This window comes from Microcaecilia unicolor, chromosome 12 (genome assembly GCF_901765095.1).
Source record: "Microcaecilia unicolor chromosome 12, aMicUni1.1, whole genome shotgun sequence".
Classification (NCBI taxonomy): domain Eukaryota; kingdom Metazoa; phylum Chordata; class Amphibia; order Gymnophiona; family Siphonopidae; genus Microcaecilia; species Microcaecilia unicolor.
In genome coordinates this window covers 51,292,197-51,319,192 of record NC_044042.1, presented here as the reverse complement: position 1 = coordinate 51,319,192, position 26,996 = coordinate 51,292,197, and the positions used below count along the sequence as shown (strand labels likewise).

The window sequence follows — 26,996 nt, the reverse complement described above, 5'->3', positions numbered from 1 at the left end:
AGAGGAGCAGTCCTATCAAGACCCCAGAACAGGCTCAAAGGGGAGTTTAAAACAAGAATCTACACAGGGCTTATGTACTGAGATAAGAATATTTTCTCACCTGTTATTCTAGGCTGTTTTGCCATTTTATGTAAGTTTTTACCAGTACATAGCTATTTGGGGATACACCAAATAAAAGTGTGAATTTTTGGTGTTTTCCTTTTTATGTGTCATTCCAGAAAATATTGTGAGGCATTTTTACTGCTTCCATCCACAAAGACCCTCTACTATTTTTTACTGTGTTGTTCTCCTCTTTGCATATGTTTCTTTTTTAGTTACTCCCCCCCCCCCCCCCCCCTCTGGGGCTACCCTTACCCTCCTTACTGACAGGTGGCTTACACACATTAACCCATGCAGGAACCCCCAGCCTCCCCATTGGAGGAAAATGCTGTTTCCCCATGAGGCTACCCGCCTTCATGGCATCTGGGTTCAGTTACAATGTCACGATCCACTAAAAGTAAATTGTTTAAAAAAGGCAGAAGAGTGTGAGGCCTGAAACAGGCACACCAAAACAGAGGAGCTTTATCGTTCAGCTGTAGGTGGCATGCAGCCAACTGCTGGGAGTCATAGGCACAACAGGCAGCTTGTACATTAATGCATCTATAATGCATATGGACATTCCATGTCACCCTCCCTCACCCCCCCCCCCCCCCCCAGGAAAAGGCTAGCTTTAGAAAAATCTGTCCAGCTACAGATGTCAGCGGGGAAAGAAATCCCTCACCCTGTGCCAGAATCAGGGAAGAGGAATCACTCAGGCTGTGCATGTGCAGTGACGTTCCTAGGTCGGCTGCCACCCGGGATGGATCACCGATGCACCCCCCCCCCCCCCCCCCGGGTGCAGCATGACACCCCCCCCCCCCCCCCCGGGTGCATTCTTGGCTGCTGGGAGCAGCCGCAGGGCTCTCAGCTCCACTGGCTGCCTGCTCCCTCTGCCCCGGAACAGGAAGTAACCTGTTCCGGGGCAGAGGGAGCAGGGAAACAGCGGAGCCGACAGGCGTGCGGCTGCTCTCTGCACCCCTCCAGCGGCGTGCACCCGGGGTGGACCGCCTCCACCACCCCACCCTGGCTACGTCGCTGTGCATGTGTGAAGCAAAAGGAAAAACTCCCTCTATTTCTGTTGGTGTCATGCAAAGTTTGGTACCCCCAAATCTGTGCCAAACAGAGAGAAGGCTCCCTGCTTCTGTGCAAGCATCAGGCAGGGAAAGGTGTTTCCTCAGTCTGGGACTCACTGGCATGGGAAGTGCTCAGACTATGTCTGTCTTCTGTCACCTATTATAGAAACTTTTTTTTTTTAAACATTGGCTGACCAATACAAGTACAACTTTAAAAGCTATATGCAGTCTGAAGTGCTGTGTTATAATAAGTCTATGCTAATTGATAGATTCATGACACAAGACTGACTTCTAAACTGTACTGTATAGTGCCAGACACAGCACGGACACTCTGTTTGATTACTTTTCTGCTCTTCTCATATTTCAAGTCCACGCAATAGCATTTTGGTCAGTATATATAGTAGTTAAACCCACATTTAACTTTGATCTTCTTTATTGGAAATTGAATTGCTTCTATGCCTGTTTTGTTACAGGCATCATCTGTACACTGATGAATTCTAACCTAACTGAAGCATAAATAAAGATATTCAATAAAAAAAAAAAAAATAAGCCAGCATGTTCTTCCCTCTGTCACATGACTGCCCAGAGCCCTAATCACTTACCTCCAATGACTTCTAGAGAGATTCACACACCCCAAGGATTACACTCCTCTTCCATGTTTCACCATGCTGCAAGGTCAAAAATCCACTTCCATGGCTCACCTTTTTCCCAAACACACATTGTACCTTCAATGGCTTACCATGCCCACTGTCCAGGAAGTCAGTGATGATGGCTGCACTGCAGCTGGACCAAGGGTTTGTGCGGTTGATCTGTATCAAGGTGGGAGACATCATGTGGTTCTCCCTTAGCTTCCCAAAGACTTCTTCACAGGCCTTCACATTGTCATGAGGCATGTTAAACACGTGACCTGGAAGTGAGAAGAAGTGGGTGAGGGGCACAGGGACATGAGCTGAAGAGTCAAAGTAGAATAAACAACATGCTTCCTCTCATCCTACCTATGATTTCTATAATCTTCAAGAGTTTTAACAGTTGTCATTGAACTCTAAGCAGGCAATAAGCTGCTTAAAAAGGTGACTGGCTTCTTATGATGGTGTCATTCCCATACTGAGGGAGAACTGAGAAGGATGCAAGAGACAAAATAATCTTCTCAGTTCATTCTCCCATAAATTAATCCTAGCCCAACATGTGAAGGGCTAAGATAAGAATCTTGGTCACAAAGGAGTAAAGGAAAACTAGGGTTACCATATGGGTTTATAGAAACATATTCTAAGAAATGGACGGTGGATAAAGACCATTGGGTCTCTCCACTTGTCCAGTTTCCATACTGCTCCAATACAACAACATTAATTGATTTCTGACTGTACCTTAGCTTTCCCATAACTAATAGTCTCCACTGTTTATCCAATGCTTTATAAAGTTTTCCCTCCTTCTCTCAATTGTGAAGGTCTAAGTGAAAATTGGTAATTAAGAAGGCAGTTTTCACACACCCTGCATGCAAGCAGGTGCAAAGCATCAATATGAAAGTAGCCTGCAGCCCCCCTCCCCAATATTTTGCTAATTAAATTCAACAATCATGATCATCACACAAACATACTATAAAAGTGCTGATAATTCTCATAGGCCCAGATGCTCAGAAGCAAACGTGGGCACTAGAGACCATTAGTATCAGACTAGCGCCCGCATTAGTGAGCACAAAATGCTCAGAGGCTTCTAGCATGGAAAACAAAGAGTGCACCAAAGATTAGTGCAAATAGCATGCTAATGTAGTCAAACGGATGAGGTCATTTCCTATTCCCTCCCAATGCTCAGAGAACAGTGCACAAAACAAAGCTGCCCTTACCACTGAAAAAAATAATGTCAGCTCGAAGCAGGCACTAGAGTGTTTGAAGAGAGGATTTCTCAAGATTCTTTCTTTAAAGTCTGCCAGTTTTTATATAATTTGGAAGCAGAAAAAAGCCCGTGCAAGCCCCTAAGCGCCAGTAGTGAGAAACAAATGTGCATGAGTCCTAGCAAACCTAAAAGTGAAAGCACACATTGGCGCCTGTTTCCTGCATTTAAATATAAACCTTCCAAGTAAAAAAAAAAACATTGAAAAGCTTATATTTAAAGGCGCAGACAACAGACATTAATGTGTGCTTCACATTCGCTGGTGGAAAAAGCATGCCATTTTCTCGCTGGTGGAAGAGGCATTATAGCGATGTATTTCGGACCTCTACCCTGATGAAGTTATCAAAACCAGGCCATGTTGGCAGGTGTTCCAAGGTTGACAGCTTGAAAGCTAAGTAGCTATTATTTAAATAATTCTTTAAAACTTAGATTAAATGACGAAAGAGCAGCATGTGCTTTTGAAAAATTTGCATGCACTCAGCTATCCAAGCTTCTGAGGATCCACAACAAAAACTTTAAAGTGTGCTAAAAAGTTTTCATAACTTTATATGCATTGGTGACATTTGCTGAATACTATTCAGTTGCTGGGATATGGTTTGTATGGTTTATGTGTCTCTGCACATTGAGCTAGTCCTTTTAATTGGACACACCTAAATATTAGCTCATAAATAAGTACATAAGTACATAAGCACTGCCACGCTGGGAAAAGACCAAAGGTCCATCAAGCCCAGCACTCTGTCTCCGACAGCGGGCCAATCCAGGCCCCAAGAACCTGGCAAAAACCCCAAATTTAATAACGATCAATGGACTTTTCCTTCAGACCCCCTTTAAACTCAGCAAGGCCAGCTGCCTTCACTACCTTCTCCGGCAATGAGTTCCAGAGTCTAACCACGCGCTGAGTAAAGAAAAACTTTCTCCGATTTGTTTTAAACCTACCACATTCTAATTTCATCTTGTGTCCCCTGGTTCTGATGCTCTATTCTGGGTGCCCAGATGCCGTTATAGAATAATGCTTACTACTCAGCATTTCCTGGACATTTTAGCATTTATCTTTTTGCACACTATACTAAATTGCCCTCGAAATATCTCTGGGATTGATATTCAAAGCAATTTAACCAGCCAGAAACTGCTCCTGGCCAGTCAAATTGTGTGTTTGGGGCTAACTGATCATATTCAGTGGCACTTAACTGGTTGCTTGACTCTAAGTTATCTTATGAATATCAAATCAATAATTTGATTTAGAAGTTTTGCAGAATTAGAGGGCGATTAGAGCCTCATTAAACCCATTAAGTTTTTAGGATTATTGTTCAGGGAGTCTTGTTGCCATTTTTAGATTACTGCAATTCTTTGTGCTGTTCTATAAACAAATAACAGCAGAGGAGACTTCAACTCTTGCAAAATACTTCTGCTAGATTGATCTTTAAAATTGGTAAATTCAATGAGGTTAGTCCGCTTCTGAATGATCAACACTGGTTGAAGCTGGAATTTTCTTAGCTTATTAGTGTTTTTAAGGGTTACATTCTGAAAAGATAGGTGATCTCATTTTGTTTCTATCCAATAGAAGGCACTTGAGAAGCTCGAAAACACTACTGCTTGACTTTCCCTCAATTAAAGGAATGAATTTGAAAATGACATGGGAATGTTCTTTTGTAGTCCAGGATGCAAGAATTTGGAATAATTTACCAGTTGAGATTCATTAAATTATGCCTTATATATTATTATGGAAAGCTATTAAAACATTTTTTTTTTCATTTCAATAGTTTTTAGCAAGTTAATTTAGATATCTTGTATAATGAAGACTGCATGTATATTTTTCTTTTCTTCCTGTGTTTTTTGTTTGTTTGTTTTTTTTTGTTAATTCCTTCCGTTTGGGATTGCATTTCTCTATTTTGTAATCCGCCTTGCATTGCCTGTGTAAAACTGAACTATAAGACATGGAAAAGAATAGTTGGTGCTACTGGTTAGCTCCAAACTCAAAACCAGCTATGGGGGGGGGGGGCGGTCCTGGGGTACAGTCGGCACTTAGCCAATTGAGTGCTGATATTCAGCACTTGGGGGGTCTTTTACTAAAGACTAGCTTGAGTTATCTGCAGCAGGGCCCATAGGAATAAAATGGGCCCTGCTGTAGATAACACGATAACTCGAGCTAATCTTTAGTAAAAGACCTCCTTAACTGGCCAAGATCACTGCATAAATAGAGCCACGTAAGAGTCATAGCCGGTTAAGTGCTGAATATCGCACTTAATCAGCTATGGTTTCACCGGCTCCAAAAAAAACAAAACTTCAATGCTGAAACCCAGGCATGGGCCAGCATTGAATTTTTGGGCATGACACCGGCATCAGTGAACAAAACGCTCAGCACTGCCAGCTGAATATCGACCCCTCTATCTTTTGAAATTGTGGAGTTGCTTCCACAGATAGGAGAGCACTTACTTGAAATGCATCTTTACCCTGCATCCACAGATCCTGCTAAAGTAACTGCTCCACTCCAAAGTCTGTTGAACAGGCTGACCCAGTCTTTGTTTTGCCCCATTGATTAAATCAGAATTCATGCATGCAAACGGACAAAACTAGAATTGGATCAGCTTGTTCAGTTGAACTGGAGTGTGCATCTCTAGTTCAAGTCTTTCTCAAGAAACAGTAGAGTATGGGAAGGGAATAAAGACATGACAGTATTCATTTTGATATGATTGTTAATATGTAGAAAAGAGAAAACTGTGTCTAAACTCAGAGACTGTGGAATTTCATATTCCTGGGAGGGAACAGCTGTGTAGTCGGGATGTGCATTCATTTGAAATGACATAGGAAATGTCAATGACCTATCCCATATCTTTTCATATTGTTGGCAAACAAAAACAAGCAGTTTGTGTGTTGTCAACAGTGTGCTAGTGTGTGCAAGTGCAAACCATCGAGCATGCTTGCATTATCAGAAAAGTGTGCCCTTTTCTTGAATAGTGCGCGTTATTTTAGAAAAGTGCATGCTTTTTCCAAAAGAGTGTGTACTCTTGACAACATTGCTCTTGTGATAACAAAATGAAAGAAAAAAAATAAATGAAACAGAACATTTCAGGAAACTACACAAAAGAAAACTTTTCAGGCTGCACATCTCTACTGTGCACCAACAACCTTGTGCTGAAGGAGCTGCTTCTGTCTAGACCAAAAGTGACCAGCTAGAAGAGTGGATGAAAATTTACCCCCTTCCCACGTTCTTTCCCCTCTGGAGATCTTCCTTTTCAGTGCAAGAGTTTTAAGCACCCTAAGCAAACCCTCAGTTAACTTTTAAGCCCCTAGACCTATATCACAGACTTGGTAATTTCTCCTCTCTCAAGGATGACGTCAGAAGAAGGCGGAACACAGTGAAGGGAAGGCTAGACGTCGGGAGCGCCGCCTCCTTCCCTGACGCTGCGCTTCCGGAACCGCCACGGAGGTAAATTTTAAAAGAAAAGGGATGTTGGGGGGGAGAGAAGAGGGTGGGCAGCCGCAGTTGAACTATGGGAGCGGGAGGGCAGGGGAGAAACGACTACTACTACTTAGCATGGATGCGAAGGGGGGGGGCATGGATGCGAAGGGGGGGGAGAAGAGGGCGGGCCAGGCTGGGACATGGGAGAGAGAGGAGCATGGATGCGGGGGTGGGGGGGTCATGGAAGGGAGAGAGGGGAATTGCTGGAAAAGGATGAATGGAGGGGGCAAGGGACAGAGGAGCATGGATGGGCATGGATTGGGAGGGCAGGGCTCAGGGAGAGAGGAAAAATTGCTGGACATAGAGGGGAGGGAAGAGAGATGAAGGAGATGAAATGAGGGAAAAGGAAGAGAGGAGAAAAACTGCACATGGATGAAGAAAATAGGCAGAAGCTGAGGACCAGAAATGAAGAAGAAAGGAGGAAAGGAAAGAAATAAATGGAAAGGAAGCCCTGGAAACGGAGTTAAGAGGACAGATAGCAGCAGAATCAGATACCGGGCCAGCATGATCAGAAAAAGAAAGTCACCAGACAACAAAGGTAGAAAAAAAAATCATTTTATTTTCATTTTAGTGTTTGGAATATGTCCACTTTGAGAATTTACATCTGCTATCTTATTTTGCAATGTATAGCAATTTCTTTCTATTGCTGACAATTCCTGTCAGTGTGGCAAGTGGTGAGCGATCATTTTCACGGGGGGGGGGGGGGGGGGGGTGCCGCCAACTGATAGTCTGCAGGGGGGCGCCAGAGACCCTAGGCACGGCCCTGTTCCATACCCTGTGCACCATCATTGCTTTCACTCCCATCGACTATCTCACAGATTTAAGCTATGTATGATAGAAAGGAATGGTTCCAGGTGTCAGAGGTGAGTGATGGGGAAGGGATGATCATTTACAAATAGTTTGGGTTTCATTGAGAAGTGTTTCAAAGCTTTTCCAATAGCTATTGGAGGGGGGGGAATGAATTCCTACCACTGTTCCCTCTAAGCTGAGCAGGAGTCCTCCAACTACAGTCCTGTCCATGAGGGGTGCTGTTTCACTATCATATTTTCAATAGTGAGGAACAGGCAAGCTTTGCAGGACTCCAGGGAACCTGCCTGTCCCTAGCGATTGAAAACATAATATTGAAGTACCACCCCCTACTGGTAGCAATACAATTGGAGGACTGCCGCTCGGCTTAGAGGGAACAGTGACTCCTAAACTCAGCACCTCCATTAATTCATTCCTTCTCTTCTCCTGTTAGTGATTACTGGTTATACTTTGTCTCTTTCCCATTGTTATACCTCAATCTCTTGCTCATCCAGTGTATTTTTTGCCCTGCCAAACATATACCCTTTTTCTTCATTTCCTATAGCTTCTTTCCCCACCCCCACCCCCACCAAGATGAAAAAAGATGAGATAAGATGCTCCCTTACCAAGCTCATGTGCTGTGGTGAAAGCAGAAGGCAGTCCATCGTCTTCAATGACAGAACAGCTGCGCTTGGGATCGCACATTGTTCCCACGTCTGCCATCCCCAGAGTGTCACAGGTGGTGGCGCCACACAGATCCTGTGGAAATATGAATGTGATCCCGCTGAAGGATATATTCTGTGAACTCCAGCTCAGAACCCAGGATGACTAAATGCACCACAGACACAACCCACCACCCAGCTCTTGTGTTCTGAATTCTAGTTTTACAGTTCTGTTGCCTTCATACTGACTCTTTTATATTGTATTTTTATATTGCATATTTTGTACTTTGTTTTATTGTATTGGTGTTTTAAATATGCTGTACTTCTCCTGGAGTTTTATTTATGTTTATTGGGAATTTGCTATACTGCTCTTCTAAAATACATATCACAGGTAAGTGCATAAACTGGCAGGAAAAACACATGGAACTAAATTCTGCAACTTCCATCAGGCTGCATAATATATCCACCCATCCTCCGGAAGTCATTAACCCCTGAATTCAATATAGCGCACCTAGAGATCTGCGCCAAAATCCAAGCAGATTCTATAACAGCGCACATAACTTAATTGGTTTAACAAGCTAATTAGTATTGATAACAACACTTAACAACAATAATGAGCACTAATTGGCAATACTTTTTACGCATACAACTCGCCAAGCATATTTTGTAATACACTGCGCCTAACTTCTAACACGTGCAGACAAAAAGGGGCATGGTTATGGGTGGGGAAATGGCTGTTTCTTGGGCGTTCTGAAATGTATGCATATAGTTATAGAATATGACCTTCTGCACCTAAATCTACTTGCCGGGATTTACGCTACGTTTTCATTGGTGTAAATGGAAGCACATAGATTTAGGCGCTATGATTGCTGCTTAAGTGCATTCCATATATCACACCTAAATCTAGGCACAGATTATAGAATATGTTTTCTTCAAGGATTTTTTTGGCACCATATATAGAATCCACCCTTTAGGGGCTAATTCCCTATAGCTCGCCTAAAGTCGGGCACCAGGATGATGTGCGATGAATGCAAATTCTACATTAGTAATTGCATGTGTAATTGTCCTTACAGAATAGTAACATAAGTCCATAGTTATGGGCCGAACTTTGGGGCCCTTTTACTAAAACTTTGCTGTGTAACAATGGGTTTGCCGGGCAGCAACCCAGAACCAGGGCCGTGCCAACCCGGTAAGCGGGATAAGCACTGCAGGGGGGCGCCTGCCTTCAAGGGCGCCGCACCGGCCACCGCGTTGCCGTCCAGTTGTATTTAAAAATTTTAAAAAAAATAAACCTTACCGCGTTGGCGCGTCGGCAGCTGTAAGATTTCACCTTCACAACTCCGCCCACGACCGGGTCCTGTACTGTGAGATCAGAAAGCAGAGTGCCTCCCTCCTCTTCGCTCAACGTAATCCCTTCTATGCCCACTGCGCCGCTCATCCAATCAACGGCCATTTCATCAGTGTGCTGGCGGAACAGGGAAAAGGAAGCGGCTACAACCGGGCAAGCGATGTGCAGGCGCGAGACTGTAGGCTCCAGTTCTGCTTCTGCAGAGTAACAGCAGCAGCAGCACTCCGAGCTTCAGTCTAGGCAGGGGTCGGTCGGATGGAGAATGGTAGCCCCATGGTCGCCCGAGCCCATCTTCTGGCTGCAAGTGGGCGCAATCGGTTTTTGGCTTGCTTGTACTTGGTGGGATTCGCTTTATCCTCTATGGGATTTATACGTTTCGATTTTAAGGTATTTTCGGTTAGCTTTCTTTTTTTTTTTTTTTAAATCAGTGTTCTCAAGATAATTGTATGCTTCTGAACTATGTTTGATTTTATATTATCTATCTACATTTTGAAGTTAAATGCAGAAGTATTTACAGCTGAGTCTATATTTTTAATATAATGGGGGGGGAGGAGGGAAAAGAGAAGGGAAGTTGTCTATTTGTAGTTATAATACTTTTGAAACTCTAAAATTTGTCATTCACCTTTTATGGTAATGGGCTGAAAAAGGGAGGGAGAAGAGAGAAAAGAGATGCCACACCGGGGGGGGGGGGGGGTGCCAACTGATAGTCTGCAGGGGGAGCACCAGAGACCCTAGGCACGGCCCTGCCCAGAACTACCGCTGGCCAGACACGGGTGCTGGCGGTAGTTCCACCCCCAGTGCACGCCATTTCTGGCATTAGTGGAGATATTAAAAAAATGTTTACGCAGGGGGTTACCCGGTGGTAATCGGGCAGCATTGCACACTCCCAGTTACCTGTAGGTTGGTACGGGAACCCTCACCACCACCTCAATGAGTGGTAGTAAGTGCTTCCTCCCAAAATGGCCGCATGGCAAGTACGAACTTACTGCACAGCCATTTCATTTTTGGCTGTTTTCCCACCCGCTGTGGTAAAAGGGGCCCTGGCACACAGCAAAAATGTCTGTTGTCGCTAGTGCAAGACCCCTTTTACCACAGCTTAGTAAAAGGGCCCTTTTAGGTACAAGCTAGATAAATGACTGATATAAATGCTCACACCTAACTGTAGACAGTTAGTCGTGTACCTGCAAGTATTCTATAAGATGTCCCTGACCCTCCCATGCCCCTCCCAGGTCCACACCCCCTTGAAGTTGCACACATATTTGTGTAGACTACCAACTAAGGGCAGTTATGTGCATAACTGCTAATTAGCACCAGGGGCTTAGCCAGACTTCGGCGGGAGGGGGGTCCAGAGCCCAGGTGAGGGGGCACATTTTAGCTCCCCTGTCGCTGCCGACCCCCCTGCCATTGCCGACCCCCCCCCCCCCCCCCGTCGCCACCACAAACTTTGCCCCCCCCTGCCGAAGACCCTCTCGACCCCCCCTCCCGCCACCAACCCTCCCCCGCCATCGTCGCCTACCTTTGCTGGCGAGGGACCTCATTCCCCGCCAGCCGAGGTCCTCTTGCTTCCCGCGCAAGGCTTCGTTCTGTTTCTGACGTCCTGCACATTGTATGTGCAGGACGTCAGACTCACTGAAACGGATCCTTTATAGAATAGCGCTCAGCGCTGAAATTTTTCTTTGCTGAATTCTCAGCGCCATGTATATAATCTAAGTGTTTGAAGCTCGATTCAATCCTGGGAAACTGTGAATAGCCATTATCTGAATTACATATCCCAGACCAGAGAGACTCTCCTGTTATCAAACCCAAAGTACGGAGAATTAGAAAAACCTTCTCAGTGCTGAAATTACCAGAGAAGCCCTTCAGTACTATAGTGGAACAATCTTCCTAGTCGGATTTGAGGAGAGTTTGTCTTTTTCTAGTTTTAAAACAGATTTTAAAATGCTATTTTTTTAAACAAGCTTTTGAGGCATTGGGTCAGCCACTGGGAGCTTTGTCCTGTCAATTCAATGTGCACAGTTTATTATTTTTTAGTATGAAAGTTGGTGACTATCTTTTCATGATGATTGTTATGTGATCTTTGTTATTATATTATTGGAATTTTTTCTTAGTATTTATTTGATTGTATACCACTTTGGCCTGTATTTTCAGTGAAGGTGGTACAGCAAATTAAAATAAACACTAACTATACACCAATTTAATTGCACCAGAGAGACCCCTTCCTGTTAAACCCCTGAAACATTGTTTCACCTCTAAATGCACCAGGACCAGAGAGAGCCCTTCAGTGCTAAATCCATGTTTGATTGTTTTATCACTGAACCTAATCTAATCTAATCTTATCTCAGCATTTATAGACCTGCTTAATACCTGGAGTTTACCATATTATAGTAAAAAAAACACAACAATAACACTTTAAATGTACAAATTCAAATAGACAGCCATCAAGATTATGACAAAAGTTTTTGAAACAAATAAGATTTCAAATGTTTGCGAAGTACAGATAAGAAGACAGTTGTTTGAGTGATGATAGATTATTCCGTATCTGAAATGTTTGAAAAGAAAAAGACAATTCAAGCATTTTCCTATAGGGGTTAGTTTTAAAGGAAGGAAAGTTCAAAAGTTGACAACCTCTAAACCTAGAAAAGCAACTAGCAAAGGGGAAAGTGTTCCAAAATGCTCAGGGACCAAATTTTAAAAAATAAAACACACAATTTTAAAAGCAACACAAGCTAGAATTGAGAGCCAGTGAAGATCAATCAATAATAGAGAAACATGATCAAACATTTTCCTCTTCCTGTGGAGGTTTGTTTTTCCATTACCTACGTAAAGCCTTGTTACACACCTTTGCATTTCATTGTTCATAGCAATATTTTTTTAAAATTCTGGTTTTTTATGTCTTCTGATTTTCTTGTTTATATTGCATAATTCACCCAATAGTGACTGTACTATGTTGTATTTGTATGAATGTGGATAAGATTTATATTCAATTACATGTTCCATCAATAACCTAGATCTCTGTCTCTCTCTCTCTCATGAATGGGATTATTCTTGGGGGTGCACCAAAGAAATTAGGCTTTAAAATGAGCACGGAAGTCAAAACACTTTTTACAGCATTTGACAGAGCTCCAAATTACTGTCATCACCATTTCCTGAAAACTGACAGAAGCCAAACTTTCCCACAAAATAGTAGAAAAAAGCAGAGATAAGGAAGAAATTCTTGTGCAATGAACATAAATATATAAAAGGTGTCGGTAATCATACACAGTCTCACTCTGGAGGAACCGGGAGAGCACACCAAGGGGGTCGCTTACAAAGGCGCACTAGCGTTTTTAGCATGCTCTAAATGCTAAAGATGCCCATAGGAATATATGGGTGCCTCGAGCATTTAGCAGGTCCTAAAAATGCTAGCGTGCCTTTGTAAAGGGGCCCCAAATCACCAAGAAGGCAAGGAAGCACCAATATGGCAACAAAGGGATTTACTCCTAATTCTATAACCTTCTCCACAGTGCAAAGTTGTGTTGCCTAGGTTATAGAATGCTTCCAGTTGCATAGGTAACTTAATTGTTAAATTGTGTCAATTGATGTTAACAATCAATAATTGGCTATAATTGGAATTTAATTGGTAACAGGGGGTAATTCTATAAAGATCACTTAAAGGTAGACTAAAAAGCTACAAACTAAGGGATCCTTTTACTAAGCTAAGGGAAAAGGCCCTGCGGTAGCAGCAGGGGCCATTTTTCCCATGTGCCAGGGCCCTTTTTACCTCAGTGGGTAAAATACCTCTCCCCCCCCCCCCCCCCCCCCCACACACACACAAAAAAAATGTCCATGTGGTAAGATAACTCTTACCGCATGGCCATGCAGTGGAGAGAACTTTGAGGTGACGGTAAGGGCTCCCACAGTAACCCAGCAGTAACCAGACAGCGTGCAGCAATGCTCAATTACTGCCTGGTTAGCACCTCGCTACAAAGAAAATTTTCACAGCGCGTTGGAAATGGCACATGCCTGAGCTGGCACTACCGCTGGCGACCACATTGGACCAGCGGTAGTTCCAGGCTAGTGTGCGGTAAACCCGCGTTGGGTTTACCGCTGCTTTCTAAAAGGACCCTTAAGTATGAATTGCATGGTGTAAATGCTGAAACCTAACCACTATTAGTTATGCACATAACTGTATTTTATAACTTTTGTAAGTGCTGGACACGCCCCTGACCCACCCAGGCACCTCCCATGTCCACACACCCCTAGCAGTTGTGCATTAAAGTAACTATGCGCTAATTCCCCGATGCTCAGAAGCAAATGTGCTAGACTAGCACCCCCATTTACTGGGCCCAAAAATGCTCGGAGGGCTCCAGCACAGGGGACAGCAAGTGTGGCAGGGATTAGTGCAAGTAGCATGCTAATCTCATTCAAATGAGGTAATTTTCTATTCAGAATGATGCACAAAGAAGAATGACCTGAACAATGGTGCTCTTACAACCAAGAACCTCATGCCAACTCGGAGCTGGTGTTAGGCAACCCAGCAAGCAATGAAGCAGCCTGGAAAGCCAGTCCAGGTCAAGGAGAAGAATCAGATTACCTGACAGAAGTGTCTACACATTTGACATCAATAAAAAGAGACCCATCCACAAAAGCAGCAATGAAAATAACATTTAAAAATATGTTCCCCCCACTGAATGTGGAAGGCAGAGCCCATATTACGGGTAGCAGCCAGGGCAGATGTTCCAAATCTTTCTGCCATGGCTAGAGAAGAAAAAAAATACCTTTCATGATGTTGTCAACCCTTCTTCCTCCTCCTCCTCCTTCACTCCTCTTCTCTGGTGCATGCGACTCTTCAGGACATGCGCCAAGCACCATCTGCCCAATTTACTTCCTCATGCTCGAAGCTAATAGCTTGCATATCATTTGCATATTACAGTATTATCTTTGAGCATGAGGAAGTAATTCATTGGCACTGTTGTTGTGAGATTCAGTGCCGGAGTTTTGAGCTACTGAGCATAAGGTTATGGAATACTGATTAAGAGCAGTTATGCATATAACTGCAAATTAGTGCCAATTAAATCCGATTATTGCCAATTATTGATTCATACCAATTGGCACCTAATTTAACAATTGTTATGCATATAACAGCCCTTATTTTATAACCTGCGTGTGCAATGTTGCACACAAAGCACAAAAATTTGGGGGACGGGGAATTTTCCAGAGGGGAAGAGAAGTCAACTTCTAGCTCTTCTGCTCCTGAGGGCCATAACTTGAATCCAGCAGAGAAAGCAAGCTCAAGCTGATGGGCTCTCAGTTTGAGATTTAAAAAAAAAAAAAAGATCGAGCCCTGGGCACATTTGGGAAGGATTGTGTCAGCCTTCCTTATTCCTGTTACTTAGCTTCTGCTTGGTTGGTTAAGTTGTTTTGCTTGTGCCAGGATGGAACCCAAGGATTTCCAACAAAAACCTTTCAAGTTATCAAAGTCTTCTGCAGTGGTATTTCTCCTAATTTGAAGAGTTGGGGTTTTTTACACCTTTCTAGATGGGGCTGGATTATAGTACAGCTGCTAAATTACTTGGTTCTAGGAGGGAGACTTTTTGGCCAGTTCTAGTTTTGAACTTTCATCTCAAAGTGGTGTGGTGTTTGTAGTTCCTGATTCTACCTATTGAAATCAATGCTGAAGATCTCCCAATGCCATGATGAGGTTGTCAGAATTTTAGGACTAGCCTAAAGTCTCTTCCCCCCCCCCCCCCCCCCCCCCCCACCATATCTCTGGGTTACTTGGCAGCTCTAGCACATGTAAAACAGGAATGTTCTTCCACACATCAAAGGTTTATTCTAGAAGCAAATGTTGTAAAAGCACCACCTTTGATGTGTGGAAGAAGTAAAAGAACAATATATGCCCCTACCTTTTCCTGTTTGTGATTTGTTACTTGGGGGATCATTCTCTTCCTGGTTTTCTTTGCACACAGGTAAAAAAGATACATGCCTAGGGTCAAATTTAATAGAGGGGTCCTGTAAGATGTGCAATTCAGCTGCTCCCAAGGCAGAGTTTTGCTCTGGTAATGAAGCTGCTGCCAGAAAGAGGTAGACCAGAGCCACTGGCACACACAGAAGTCTGTCTAGCCTCCTTCTCCTTTCTGTTTTGCCCTTCAGTTGGCTACAGGAGTTGCTAATCAGCACTTTTTGCCTGCGGCCTCCTCCTCTACCTAGTTTCCTCTGCATTGGAACTATCTGGGACCCTACAGTCTGACCACACCCACAGCAGAGGAGGTGGGAAAAGTAAGAAACAATGCTTGATGACTCTTGTCTGCTAGAGAGGATCAGGCACAGGTAGGGTAGATAATGAAGGTGATTATGTCAGAGGGTGAAGGAATGAGGAGGGCAAGTGATTTTTATATTCATATGTTTCTAAGGGTTTAAAATGTATTTATATTATGATAGATGACCCTCTAAAGGGTTGGGTGGCTTGCTTTCATACATACGTATGTATAGGCACTTGATAGGTTTATCCTGCTTTACCCTTAGAGCATACAAAAATAGGTAGTAAGGTTGGGAATCAGGTAGGGGTAGGCAATTTGAGGGGGAGGGGAAAGGGGAGCGTCTCGCTGCACCCTACGCCTGGAATAAACTTCCTGAGCCCCTACGTCTTGCCTCATCCTTGGCCACCTTTAAATCTAGACTGAAAGCCCACCTCTTTAACATTGCTTTTGACTCGTAACCACTTGTAACCACTCGCCTCCACCTACCCTCCTCTCTTCCTTCCCGTTCACATTAATTGATTTGATTTGCTTACTTTATTTATTTTTTGTCTATTAGATTGTAAGCTCTTTGAGCAGGGACTGTCTTTCTTCTATGTTTGTGCAGCGCTGCGTACGCCTTATAGCGCTATAGAAATGCTAAATAGTAGTAGTAGTAGTAGGGTACGGCAAAGGATAGCAGCAGGGTTGCCAACTGGATCTAGATTTGCCTAACAGAGTCGATCCAGTCCTGGGTTTTCTCCTAAGAAAAGTAAGACTACAAGTCCCTCCATGCAAGGGGGTAAACCCAGAACTGGATCAACCATATTGGGTGAATCTGGATCCAATTGGCAGGCCCCAGCAGCAGAGTAGTTGTAGGTTGAAGAAGCTCCTCAACAGGTGCAAAACTAGAAGAGAAGCAGAACCTAGATGAGGTTGAGTTTTAATGCCTCTTCAATCCCCTCAGTTTGAACCTTAAAGCAGGCAATAGACATTCCTCAACAGACACCACTATAACTCAGGCACTGATTGGGTTTCTTTCTTGAATTGGCGGGATGTAGCACATCAATCCTGGTGAAAATCTCGCTCTGACAGATGAGCTATAGGGGGCTCAGGTCACATCCATCATTCTGTCTTCATAACCCCATGTTCCATTCTTCTTAAGAATTCAAATAACTGGTCTAACTGTATTTACAGAGTTTCATCCCTTCCTTACTAACTGGCTGAGATAATTACTTGAGAGCAGCCATATTTATGCATGCATGCATGCATAGAAGGAAGAACAGGGCAGAGGGAATATTTATGTATGTGCATCTGGACACGTATGTGGGATTCTAGTTTCTGCCATAGGAGGAATATGCACAAAAAGGTGTTATTTGTAACATGATGCTCCTGGGTATAATTAATTGTCTGACCCTGATATAGCACATTGTATACTGTTGTAAGTATGCACTGGGGCTGATTTACTAAGACTGTTTTGTCTATTCTGAGTACAGATTCAGTCAGTGGTAGTCAGCATTTTTTTAGCCTCTGCTGACATTATTCCTGGATATTCAATGCCAGGCCATTATCTGGGCACCTGCATTAAATATCTGGGTTCATGAAGTCAGCTATCTTTTAAGCAATATTCAGCACTTAACCGCCTAGGCGACACCGCACAAGGATATGCAGTCCAATAAAGTCACTTAATTTAGGTTGTTAAGAGCTAAATATAGCCTTCAAAATAACCGGCTTTCAGTTTGGTGGTCTGTGGTGATGTTCAACAGCACTAACCAGTTGAGTGCCACTGAATGTCAAAGGATAGTCCCACACAAGGGATTCAACCAGCCAGGATCCGTTTCTGGTCAGTTAAATTACTTTCAATAAGTACATAAGAATAGTGGCTTCCCCCCATGTCTATCTCAATTACAGACTATGGACTTTTCCTCCAGGAACCTGTCCAAACCTTTTCTGAACCCAGATACACTAACCACTGTTACCATATCCTCCAGCAGCAAGTTCCAGAGCTTAACTATTCTTTGGGTGAAAAAATATTTCCTCCTATTTGTTTTAAAAGTATTTCCATGTAATTTCATCGAGTGTCCCCTGCATTAACTGGTGGTACAGCTTACTGCATCAGCCCCTCAGTTTGTACCTGAGTCAATAGAAATCAAACAAAATAAAACATGGAAAAGAAAATAAGATGATACCTTTCTTATTGGACATAACTTAATACATTTCTTGATTAGCTTTCGAAGGTTGCCCTTCTTCGTCAGATCTGATGAAGAAGGGCAACCTTTGAAAGCTAATCAAGAAATGTATTAAGTTATGTCCAATAAAAAAGGTATCATCTTATTTTCTTTTCCATGTTTTATTTTGTTTGATTTCTATTGATAACCTTAAGAGTGGACTAACACGGCTACCACACTCCTCTACCTGAGTCAATAAAGTGATCTGCCAATACCATAAAGAGAATCAGTGCAAGATGGAGGATTGAAACATGGGGTTTCTCTGATTCTCAGACTACTTCTCTAACTACTGCTGAAAGTTTAAGAAAAAGAAAAGCATCAGAAATTGTAATTTTGACTTCTGCAGCTAACCTTCCTAAAGGAGCTACATCACCCGAAACATTGGCAAGGACAGTGGGCAAGGACTCTGAGCAATCTTAACATGATACTGAGACACAATTATAGGAAGGAGATTTATAAAGGTGATTGGTATAAGGTCAACCATCAGTAACAGAAGCCAATGCACCACATCCTCATCAATCCTTATAGCTACAAAAACTATAACTATCCCATTCCATCCAGCTTAATTCACAATGACACATTCAAGAGAAATGATGTAAATTATCACTACCCTTTATAAGAGGAAGTCATGTAGGTATGGGCTGCTCCACAATAGAAAGATATGTTTTTAGGAAGAAACCTGCTTTCAAGGAAAAGAATGCATGTCATCATTTTCTACATGAGGTGTTTTTATGGGCTGTGATGATCATTAGAAGAGACTCATCCTATAGCTTTTAATGGTGTGTTTTTTCCCCACATACTGGTAAACAGAGAACTTCATGAAAATGACCATTGATATAGGGGTCAATATTCAAAGTGATTTAACCAGCCAGAAATGGCTCCTAGCCAATTAAATCACTTGTTCAGGGCTAACTGCTAACTTTCAGCAGCATAGGAACATAAGAATAGCCATCCTGGGTCAGACCAATAGTCCATCTAGCCCAATATCCTGTTTCCAACAGTGGCCAATCCAGGTCACAAGTACCTGACAGAAACCTAAATAGTATCAACATTCCAGAACTCCAAAGAATAACAAGATTCCAGAATCCCAAATAGTAGCAACATTCCAGAACCTCAAAGAGTAGCAAGATTCCGGAATCCAAAATAGTAGCAACATTCCATGCACTTAACCTGTTAGGGCTGAACTAAAAACTGACTATTTTAGATGTGTTTCAGGGGCAGAATTGGCACTTAACTGGTCAGGTTAGCTGCTTAAATGGGACCGCATAAATATCAGCCCTATCTTTAGGCGGTAACCCATAGCAAGTTAAGTGCTGAATATCACATTTAAACAGCTATGCATTAGCTGGCTCCAGAAACCCAAAAATTCAATACTGGTAGCTGGACATGGCCCAACATTGAACATCTGGGTTTACCGCTGGTGGCAGTCAGCAAACCACTGATCATCACCATCTGGCCCTAAGTGTTCTGATGTTTTCCAATAAATAATTAAACCTAAAGAAAGCTGAGAACTAAATCAAATGGACCAGCCTGGTAGCTCAGTGGCAATAGCTGAGCACTGTTATATAAGTTCTCACTACACAGGCAGCATTCACAACCCCTAGTAGGGAAAGGAAGTGATGGGAATTACCTGAAAGCGACACCTAGAGGCAGAATTCATGCCCTATAATTGCAATGTTCCAGAAGGAATTGTGGCTCTTGGTCTTTCCCCCAGGTCAGTTACTGCAATGCCCAGACTAAATATGTTTCCTCTTTTTTGGGGAAGGGGGGGGGGAAGGATATATATTAGAGGAAAAGTCTTAGGGTACCTGTGAGTGAAAGGTTATGATGTCAGGATCCCAGCACCAATTTGGATTGAGCAGGAAGAACAAAAGAAGAGAAAGAAAACAATTGGATAAAAAAATAAATAAATAAAAAGAACTAAACCAAATGCCTTAAATATAATTATTGTTCCCATGGAGACAGCCAAAGGACACTGGTAATCATGCAGGGAAAATGATCTCAACAACTCTGAAGTGGGAATTTTAATGACCGGAGTATATGTTACCTACTGTTACTGAATGTAACTCTCCTTGAGCTACAACTAAAAGAAGGTAAGAGCTAAATCCAAAATCTCTTTTCTTATAAACAAAGCATTTGGTTCACTTTCTATGAAATAGAATTAACCCTGCAAACTGGATACGATAATCACAATTCATGCTGGATACACTAGGAATGAAATTATCAGCCGTTCCTTTCTGTATATTAACTTAGATTGTGAGCCCTCCTGGGACACTGGGACAGAGAAATATCTAGAGTACCTGAATGTAACTCACCTCGAGCTACTACTGAAAAAGGTGTGAGCAAAATCTAAATAAATAAATAAACACATGAAATTCTACTGAAATCACTCTAACAATCTAAAAATCAGCTACCAGCACATGGTGGATCACCCGACCCAAGGTGGGCAATAACCCTCTTATTGTCACTAAACAGGAGAGTTAAGTAAGGCTGGAGCAGGGTGTGGCCCAATGGATCTGGATTTTCATTCAATGCCTTTGGAAGGCTGAAGTTCTGTGAGACAGCAAGCGTTAAGAGAAAGAAAGAAAAATTAGGCTACATCCTCATAACTCCCCACCCCATCCCTACTCCATCTTCAGAAAAGACATGTGTGCCTGGTCTCATAACACTATTCTTTAGCTGTTCTCTGTCTAGGTGATGCAACCTGGCTGCTTGCCCAATGCTTGCACTGACCTACTGACCCAGATTCTGCTGCAAGCCACATCTGATGGCTGCTGGAAAAGTTTAAACTACAACCAAATCTGAATAGGTTCTCTCTTAACCCCTAGACTCTGGGTACCAATTTTTAATAGATGTTCTGTCTCTTTGCAGAGACTCCCAAAAGTAGAGTAGGGCATCCATCACCTTTGCAAACTGATAAATGAAAGGGCCTAGAGTAGCTTCTCAAATGTCGAGAAAACACAAGGGATAGACCCGGAGAAAGCAAGCAAACGAAACAACATGACATGGAAAGAGAAAACTGCATTCCATGATTTAATGCAGCTGTTCACTGCACATAAGTATTTTCTGACTCTCCAGTGACCAAAGTTGCTAACTACAACTACAATGCCTGTATTTGACAGATCCATAGCTTTCCACCCACTCCACTCTGTTCATTATATTGGTTTAAATCACCATGGTATTGCTATCAGATACTGCACAGATAAAATGGAATCTGAAGCATGGGATGTGTTGTTACCATACCAAATGCCCTTAGTGAGTAAAATAAGCACTGCCTGAAGACAGATTCTATCAATGTCATTCAAAATGAGGTGCCAGAAAAACTTGGTTCTAAGCGCTATTCTGTAAAGGTCACACGCTTAGGCGTGGATGTCGCACCTAAATTTGGGCGCCAGATGCCTGCTGAAATCTGGCCCAAGTTAGATGCACTGACCCAGTATTTTTTAACTATATGTGCAAACTTTTGGAATGCCCCTCCTATGGCCATGCTCCAGTTTGAAATACATGCTAAGGGAGTTAGGTGCACTGCCTTATACAATAGCACATAGCCAGATGTGCACACAAATATTGAGTGCCAACTAATATCAATAATTGGTTGTTAGTACCTGATTATTGATGTCATTGAACTCATTAAGCAATTACCCCCCTGCTTACTAAGCAACACTAGTGGCTGCCATGTGGCAATTCCGACACAGCCCATTCAAAGTGAATGGGCTGTGTCGGCATTAGCGCACAGCAGCCACTAGCACGGCTTAGTATACAAGGAAGTTAATTTCTGTGCACATCTCGGGCGCCATATATAGAATCCAGAGGTAATTGAATAACGGCAGCAACTTAAGAAAGTGTATCTCAAACTTTATGTTCTGGTGCTCGTTGTAAAATACAGATGCAAAAAACTAACTGAGATGATGCTCTCACTTAAAGGTTTCTCACACCCCAGCAAAACTGGAACTGGTGGCAGAAATGAAAGCGACAAAGCGAGTGAAAGGCTGGAAACACATAGAGGGGCATAATTGAACGAAAACGTCTATCTCCATGGGCGTTTATCTCCGAGAACGGGTCCGTGAAGGGGCTGACCGAACCGTATTTTCAAAAAAAATAGACGTCCATGTTTTATTCGACAATTTGTGAGCTGGGCGTTTTTGTTTTTCAGCGATAATGGAAAATGAAAGCGCCCAGCTCAAAAACAAATAAATCCAAGACATTTGTTCATGGGAGGGGCCAGGATTCGTAGTGCACTGGTCCCCCTCACATGCCAGGACACCAACCGGGCACCCTAGGGGGCACTTTTACAAAACCAAAAAAAAAAGGTAAAAGAGCTCCCAGGTGCATAGCACCCTTCCCTTGTGTGTTGAGCCCCCCAAATCCCCCTCAAAACCCACTGCCCACAAGTCTACACCATTACTATAGCCCTAAGGGGTGAAGGGGGGCACCTACAAGTGGGTACAGTGGGTTTGGGGGGGGTTGGACGACTAAGCATTAAGCAGCACAATTGTAACAGGTAGGGGGGGATGGGCCTGGGTCCACCTGCCTGAAGTCCACTGCACCCCCTAACAACTGCTCCAGGGACCTGCATACTGCTGCCAGGGAGGTGGGTATGACATTTGAGGGTGAAAATAAAAAGTTGTGAAACATCATGTTTTGTGGTGGGAGGGGGTTAGTGACCACTGGGGGAGTCAGGGGAGGTCATCCCCGATTCCCTCTGGTGGTAATCTGGTCATTTAGGGCACTTTTTGGGGCCTTATTCGTGAAAAAACAGGGTCCAGGAAAAGTGCCCTAAATTCTAGATACAAACGTATACTTTTTTTCCATTATCGGCGAAAGGCGCCCATCTCTCCTCGGCCGATAACCACGCCCCAGTTCCACCTTTGCCACGCCTCCGACACGCCCCCGTCAACTTTGTACGCTTCCGCGATGGAGTGCAGTTGAAAACGTCCAAAATCGGCTTTCCATTATACCGATTTATTCGTTTTTGTGAGATAAACGTCTATCTCCCGATTTGGGTCGAAATCTAGGCGTTTTTCTCTTTCAATTATAAGGTGGATAGAGACTTATGCAGGTGAAAATCTTTTTCCAAAGTTTACTGAAAGGGGAGCCTCATCCTACTCTGTCTAAAAATCCTCAGTGGGTGTTATCTGAAGAAGCAGATTTTGTCATCTGCCTTGTATAAATATAAAAAGCTAAAGAATTTAAGCAATTCTGACTCACTGTATTATAAGCAAGTTGTTTCTTTTCTTCCCACACACACCTCTGAAAAGCAGGAAGGTTTCAAAACATTTAGGCAGACCAAGCGATCATTTCACACTTTACGATAGAAAGTTGTTTTGCAAAAGCCATAAAACTAGGTGTTTCTACACAAAGTATGGTTTTGCTTCAGTGACAGCACACTTTAAGCAGAGACAATACAAAGAGAGCAAATTGTAATATCTGTTGTTTGCGGCCAGTGGTGTAGCTAGGTGGGGGCCATGGGGGCCTGGGCCCCCAATCTGCTCTGGGCCCTTGGTTGGCTGGCAGGGGTCCCCAGCCCCCGCCAGCTGAAGACTTCATCCAGTGCTGGTCTGCGGCAGCGCCACCACATTGCCTGCCCTGCTCTCTCTTCCCCTCATGTTGGGCATGCTCCTTTTAGTGAAATTGGCTCAGTTTCACTAAAAGGAGTGTGCCCGACATGAGGGGAAGAGAGTGCAGGGCAGGCAATGCAGCGGCGCCAGAGACAAGCGCTGGACAAAGTCTTCAGTTGGTGGGGGTTGTGGACCCCCCCTCCCCCCGCCAGCCAAGGTATTTGTGGCAGCGGTGCTTCAGCTGGCAGGGACTGGGGACCCCCGCCAACCAAGATGTTTAATGCGACAGCAGTGGGCAGCAGAGGGGGGGGGGGTAGCAGAGGAGAGGCAGCAGCGGCAGGGTGGTGACCAAAATGTGCCCCCCGCCCACCTCAAGGTCTGGCTACGCCCCTGGTTGCAGCAAAGAATTCTAGAAAACACACCAGTCCTGGATAACAGAGGAGTCCTTCAGTTGTGGGCTGTAATGTTTCTCAATAGTGCAATGTCAGGATTCGTTCAAAACCATTGCGGCATGTGAACCATCAAGAGCAGAATATAGAGCCTTTTCTAAAATGCCTATAAGCCTACAGGAAATGCACGTGACATTTACTCCTGCCTCAGAGCAGGTGTAAATGTCAACATTCAGGGGATTTTTAAAGTATGCATGTATGGTCATCGTAAAATCAGAAATACGCACTTATGTCGCTGGCCCCCAAAAGCCCACAACACCCAGTATCCACGGATTTTTCTACAAAAAGGTCTTTATAAAGACCACATTTCTTCATCTTAATATACCAGTTTTCATTGACTAACTGATGTTTTTACATTTTGTACAAAAACACTCCTGAAGCAGGCTAACAGCTGAAACACAGTACTGTGTCGAGTCTTCATTAATAAATCGTTTATCATCATTTGAAGTCTCCTCATTTGCTTCTGGTTGGCCTGGTCTATTTTCCACTCCTTGCTGTGTCATTGTCGCTGGCCCATTGATACCATAGCCACAACATATCCCCTTCCAAACTCTGTATCCTGCTGCTTTGACATGTGTAAATAGCATCGTTCTAAAATCACTATTTACACAAGACTTCTCAAATGACCTCCTCAATGAACAACTGACAAAATAAGAATATTTACAAGTATATATGAAATGAATTAATGAGGGCTTGTGGGATGGTGAAAAAACCATTCAATCATTCTTCTGTAGTTTATGGAGATCAGAGTCTTCAGAGGGAGCCACAATTTGGCTGTTGACTGGATGCCAAGAATTTTTTGTGAGTTAAACTCAACAGAATGAATTAATAAATTAGCTAGCAGGTTTTCCATTTTAAATGATAAGTTGTTTCTATTTGCCTGTGCTTGTGTTCTGAAGGTGAACCTAAACCCTCACACAGAACAGCTGATGCCCGTTTCAAAGCTTTGAAGAGACCGCAGTGATGACAACTGGGTTCTTTTCCATGCCAGAATTGGTAGCAGCAAGAAAAGGCTTTGAAATGTGTTGGAATCAAAGATGCCACCTCTCTGGGGCTGCATGGTGATAATTTACAATGAGGTCAAAAAACACCACACCCACCAGCTGGTGATCCACTGCCTTGCCAAGCTCACATTACTGACAAGTCCCCTTGGACCAGGAGATTTGGGTGCTACTTTGGAATGAACTGGAGCCATCAATTACTGATCTGCTGAACATAATTGGAAAGAAACCTTCAAACTCTTTCCCAGTTATTATCTTACAATGAGATAGCTATTTTTTTTTATGGTGCTTTGGCTGAGAGGAAATTCCTGTGGTATCTGGAGACCACAGATGCATGACTACAGAGGAAATAGACATCTCTGTCTCTCCTCCAATCTTGTCCTGAGCTTGCATCGCAAATCCAGCATTTTTGCAATAAGTCAAAAGAAGTTTGACAAAAACATTTGTTTTTCTCTTGCTTAGATTTGCCTTGGAGCAGCTATGAAAAGTGCTGCAAGACTCTTGTAACGGGACGTATTAAAAAAAAAAAAAAAGCGTAACCAGTTCATTCCTGTGTTAAAAACACAGTGTGCTCAGACTCTTACCCTCAGCTGAAAATTCAGTTTAATCCCATAAAGGATGTTAGGGATTAATTCAGCCTCCTAAATATTTCTTTCTCTGTTTCCATTTTATCATATGTTTACAGGAAAAGGAGTTAGTTGTGTCATACCACAACATTGATTAAATAGTTCGAATGAACCTGCTTTGTTTTAATCTGACTTCTGGAGGAATTCACTTTGTCTTTTGGCATCTATTTCCAGATGAACCAGCATATAATCTGTTATCTCTTCAGTGCAATAATGCATGCCTAGAGTTCGAAAATTCTTCCCTATGAGATTTCAGATCCACTAGGGCAGCAGGTTCTAGGTTGGATGGGGGGTACCAAAGAGCAGCTGCGGTCAAAAGAAAATAATGGGTCCTGTCAACCACAAAAGAAACAACAAGAGGTACTTTTCAAGCAGCCCATTTACCCAGATTATTCCATGAGGAGTGCTGTTGGGGTGATCATAATTGTTGAAAGAGGAGGTGAAGGGGCCTAAATGTTAAATTGGTTGGGGAGATGAAAGGCTGAAGGTTTTCCTAGGGTGCCTAATACCCTAACACTAGCCCTGGGAATTGAAGTAGAGCATTTGATGAATGTAATGCTTATGTTTGATTATGTTAGTAGGCCATGATTCTCTTTATAGGACCAACCTACAAAAGTGTGAGACCACAAAGGTCTAATCTTCTTCTACCTAATGTATACTGGAAAGCTCATATCCTATATCTTATGTTGGTCAAAGGGAAGAGATAGCTAAAGCTCCAAGGTTATCCAGGACCAGTAGGGACACCAAAGCTCAATCCTTTTTGATTCTAATTGTAGTCTGTTTTCTAGTATAGCTGTTATGCTTTTAATCTTACTGAAACACCAATCAGATTGATGTTAACAAGTCGGTGGTGGCCAAGTACTTTCTACTACTGCCAGCAAGGTGATAAAGAGACAACAAGGCACAAGTAAAGGCAGCATGACCTAGCAATGCAATGAGCCACAAACCAGCAGGGTTCATGCCAGTAGGTTGGTGGTGATATCCAACAAGTCTATAGGGACTCAGGTGGCCAGATTTCAGGTAACACTCATCCTAGTCTTGGTATTTATTTATTTATTTATTTATTTATGTACGTACTTACCTTAGTCTAAATGGAGCACTTGAAGTAACGTACAGTATTACATAAAAGCAGAACAATGAACAGCAGCAAACATGCCAACATTAAAAACACAGTCTGCACAGGTAACATATTACCAACAAATAGCATAAAAGCCAATACCCAACCCACATAACCATTCACAGCTCATCTCAGTGGATTTATAAACTTGATTCTCTTAAAAGAATCAGCATGGAAATGACTGCAAATGCTACCTCAAGAAAGAACTATCACCCCCACAGATTGATACAAAGGTTGGTGGTAAGACATGAAGGGATCTGCCAAGTACTTGTGGCCTGCACTGGCCACTTTTAGAGACAGGACACTGGGTTCAGTGGCTTTTCTTATATTTTTATGGTTGGAATAAGTATATAGGAACTCATGTACTCATGTTCCGAGGGTGGTTGAGAACAAATAAGGAAGACAACAAAAACTGACTTGGTATAGGCGTGATGCCCTACTATCCTGTACTATGGCTAAAATTTGTGATATATTCTTTGGGAACGAGGTCTCCAACTGCATACCATGA

The 26,996-nt window shown here is 43.0% G+C and overlaps 1 protein-coding gene across 1 annotated transcript in view; it reads right to left on the bottom strand.

Annotated features, from left to right (window-relative positions):
- Window positions 1–26,996, bottom strand: part of ADAMTS15 (ADAM metallopeptidase with thrombospondin type 1 motif 15) — a 65,382-nt gene that overhangs the window by 31,951 nt on the left and 6,435 nt on the right. Inside the window, exons 2-3 of the mRNA XM_030221508.1 lie at window positions 7,911–8,043; window positions 1,891–2,058 (exon numbers count right to left, since the gene is read on the bottom strand). Coding sequence (XP_030077368.1) covers window positions 1,891–2,058; window positions 7,911–8,043 — 301 coding nt within the window. The remainder of the gene's footprint in view (window positions 1–1,890; window positions 2,059–7,910; window positions 8,044–26,996) is intronic.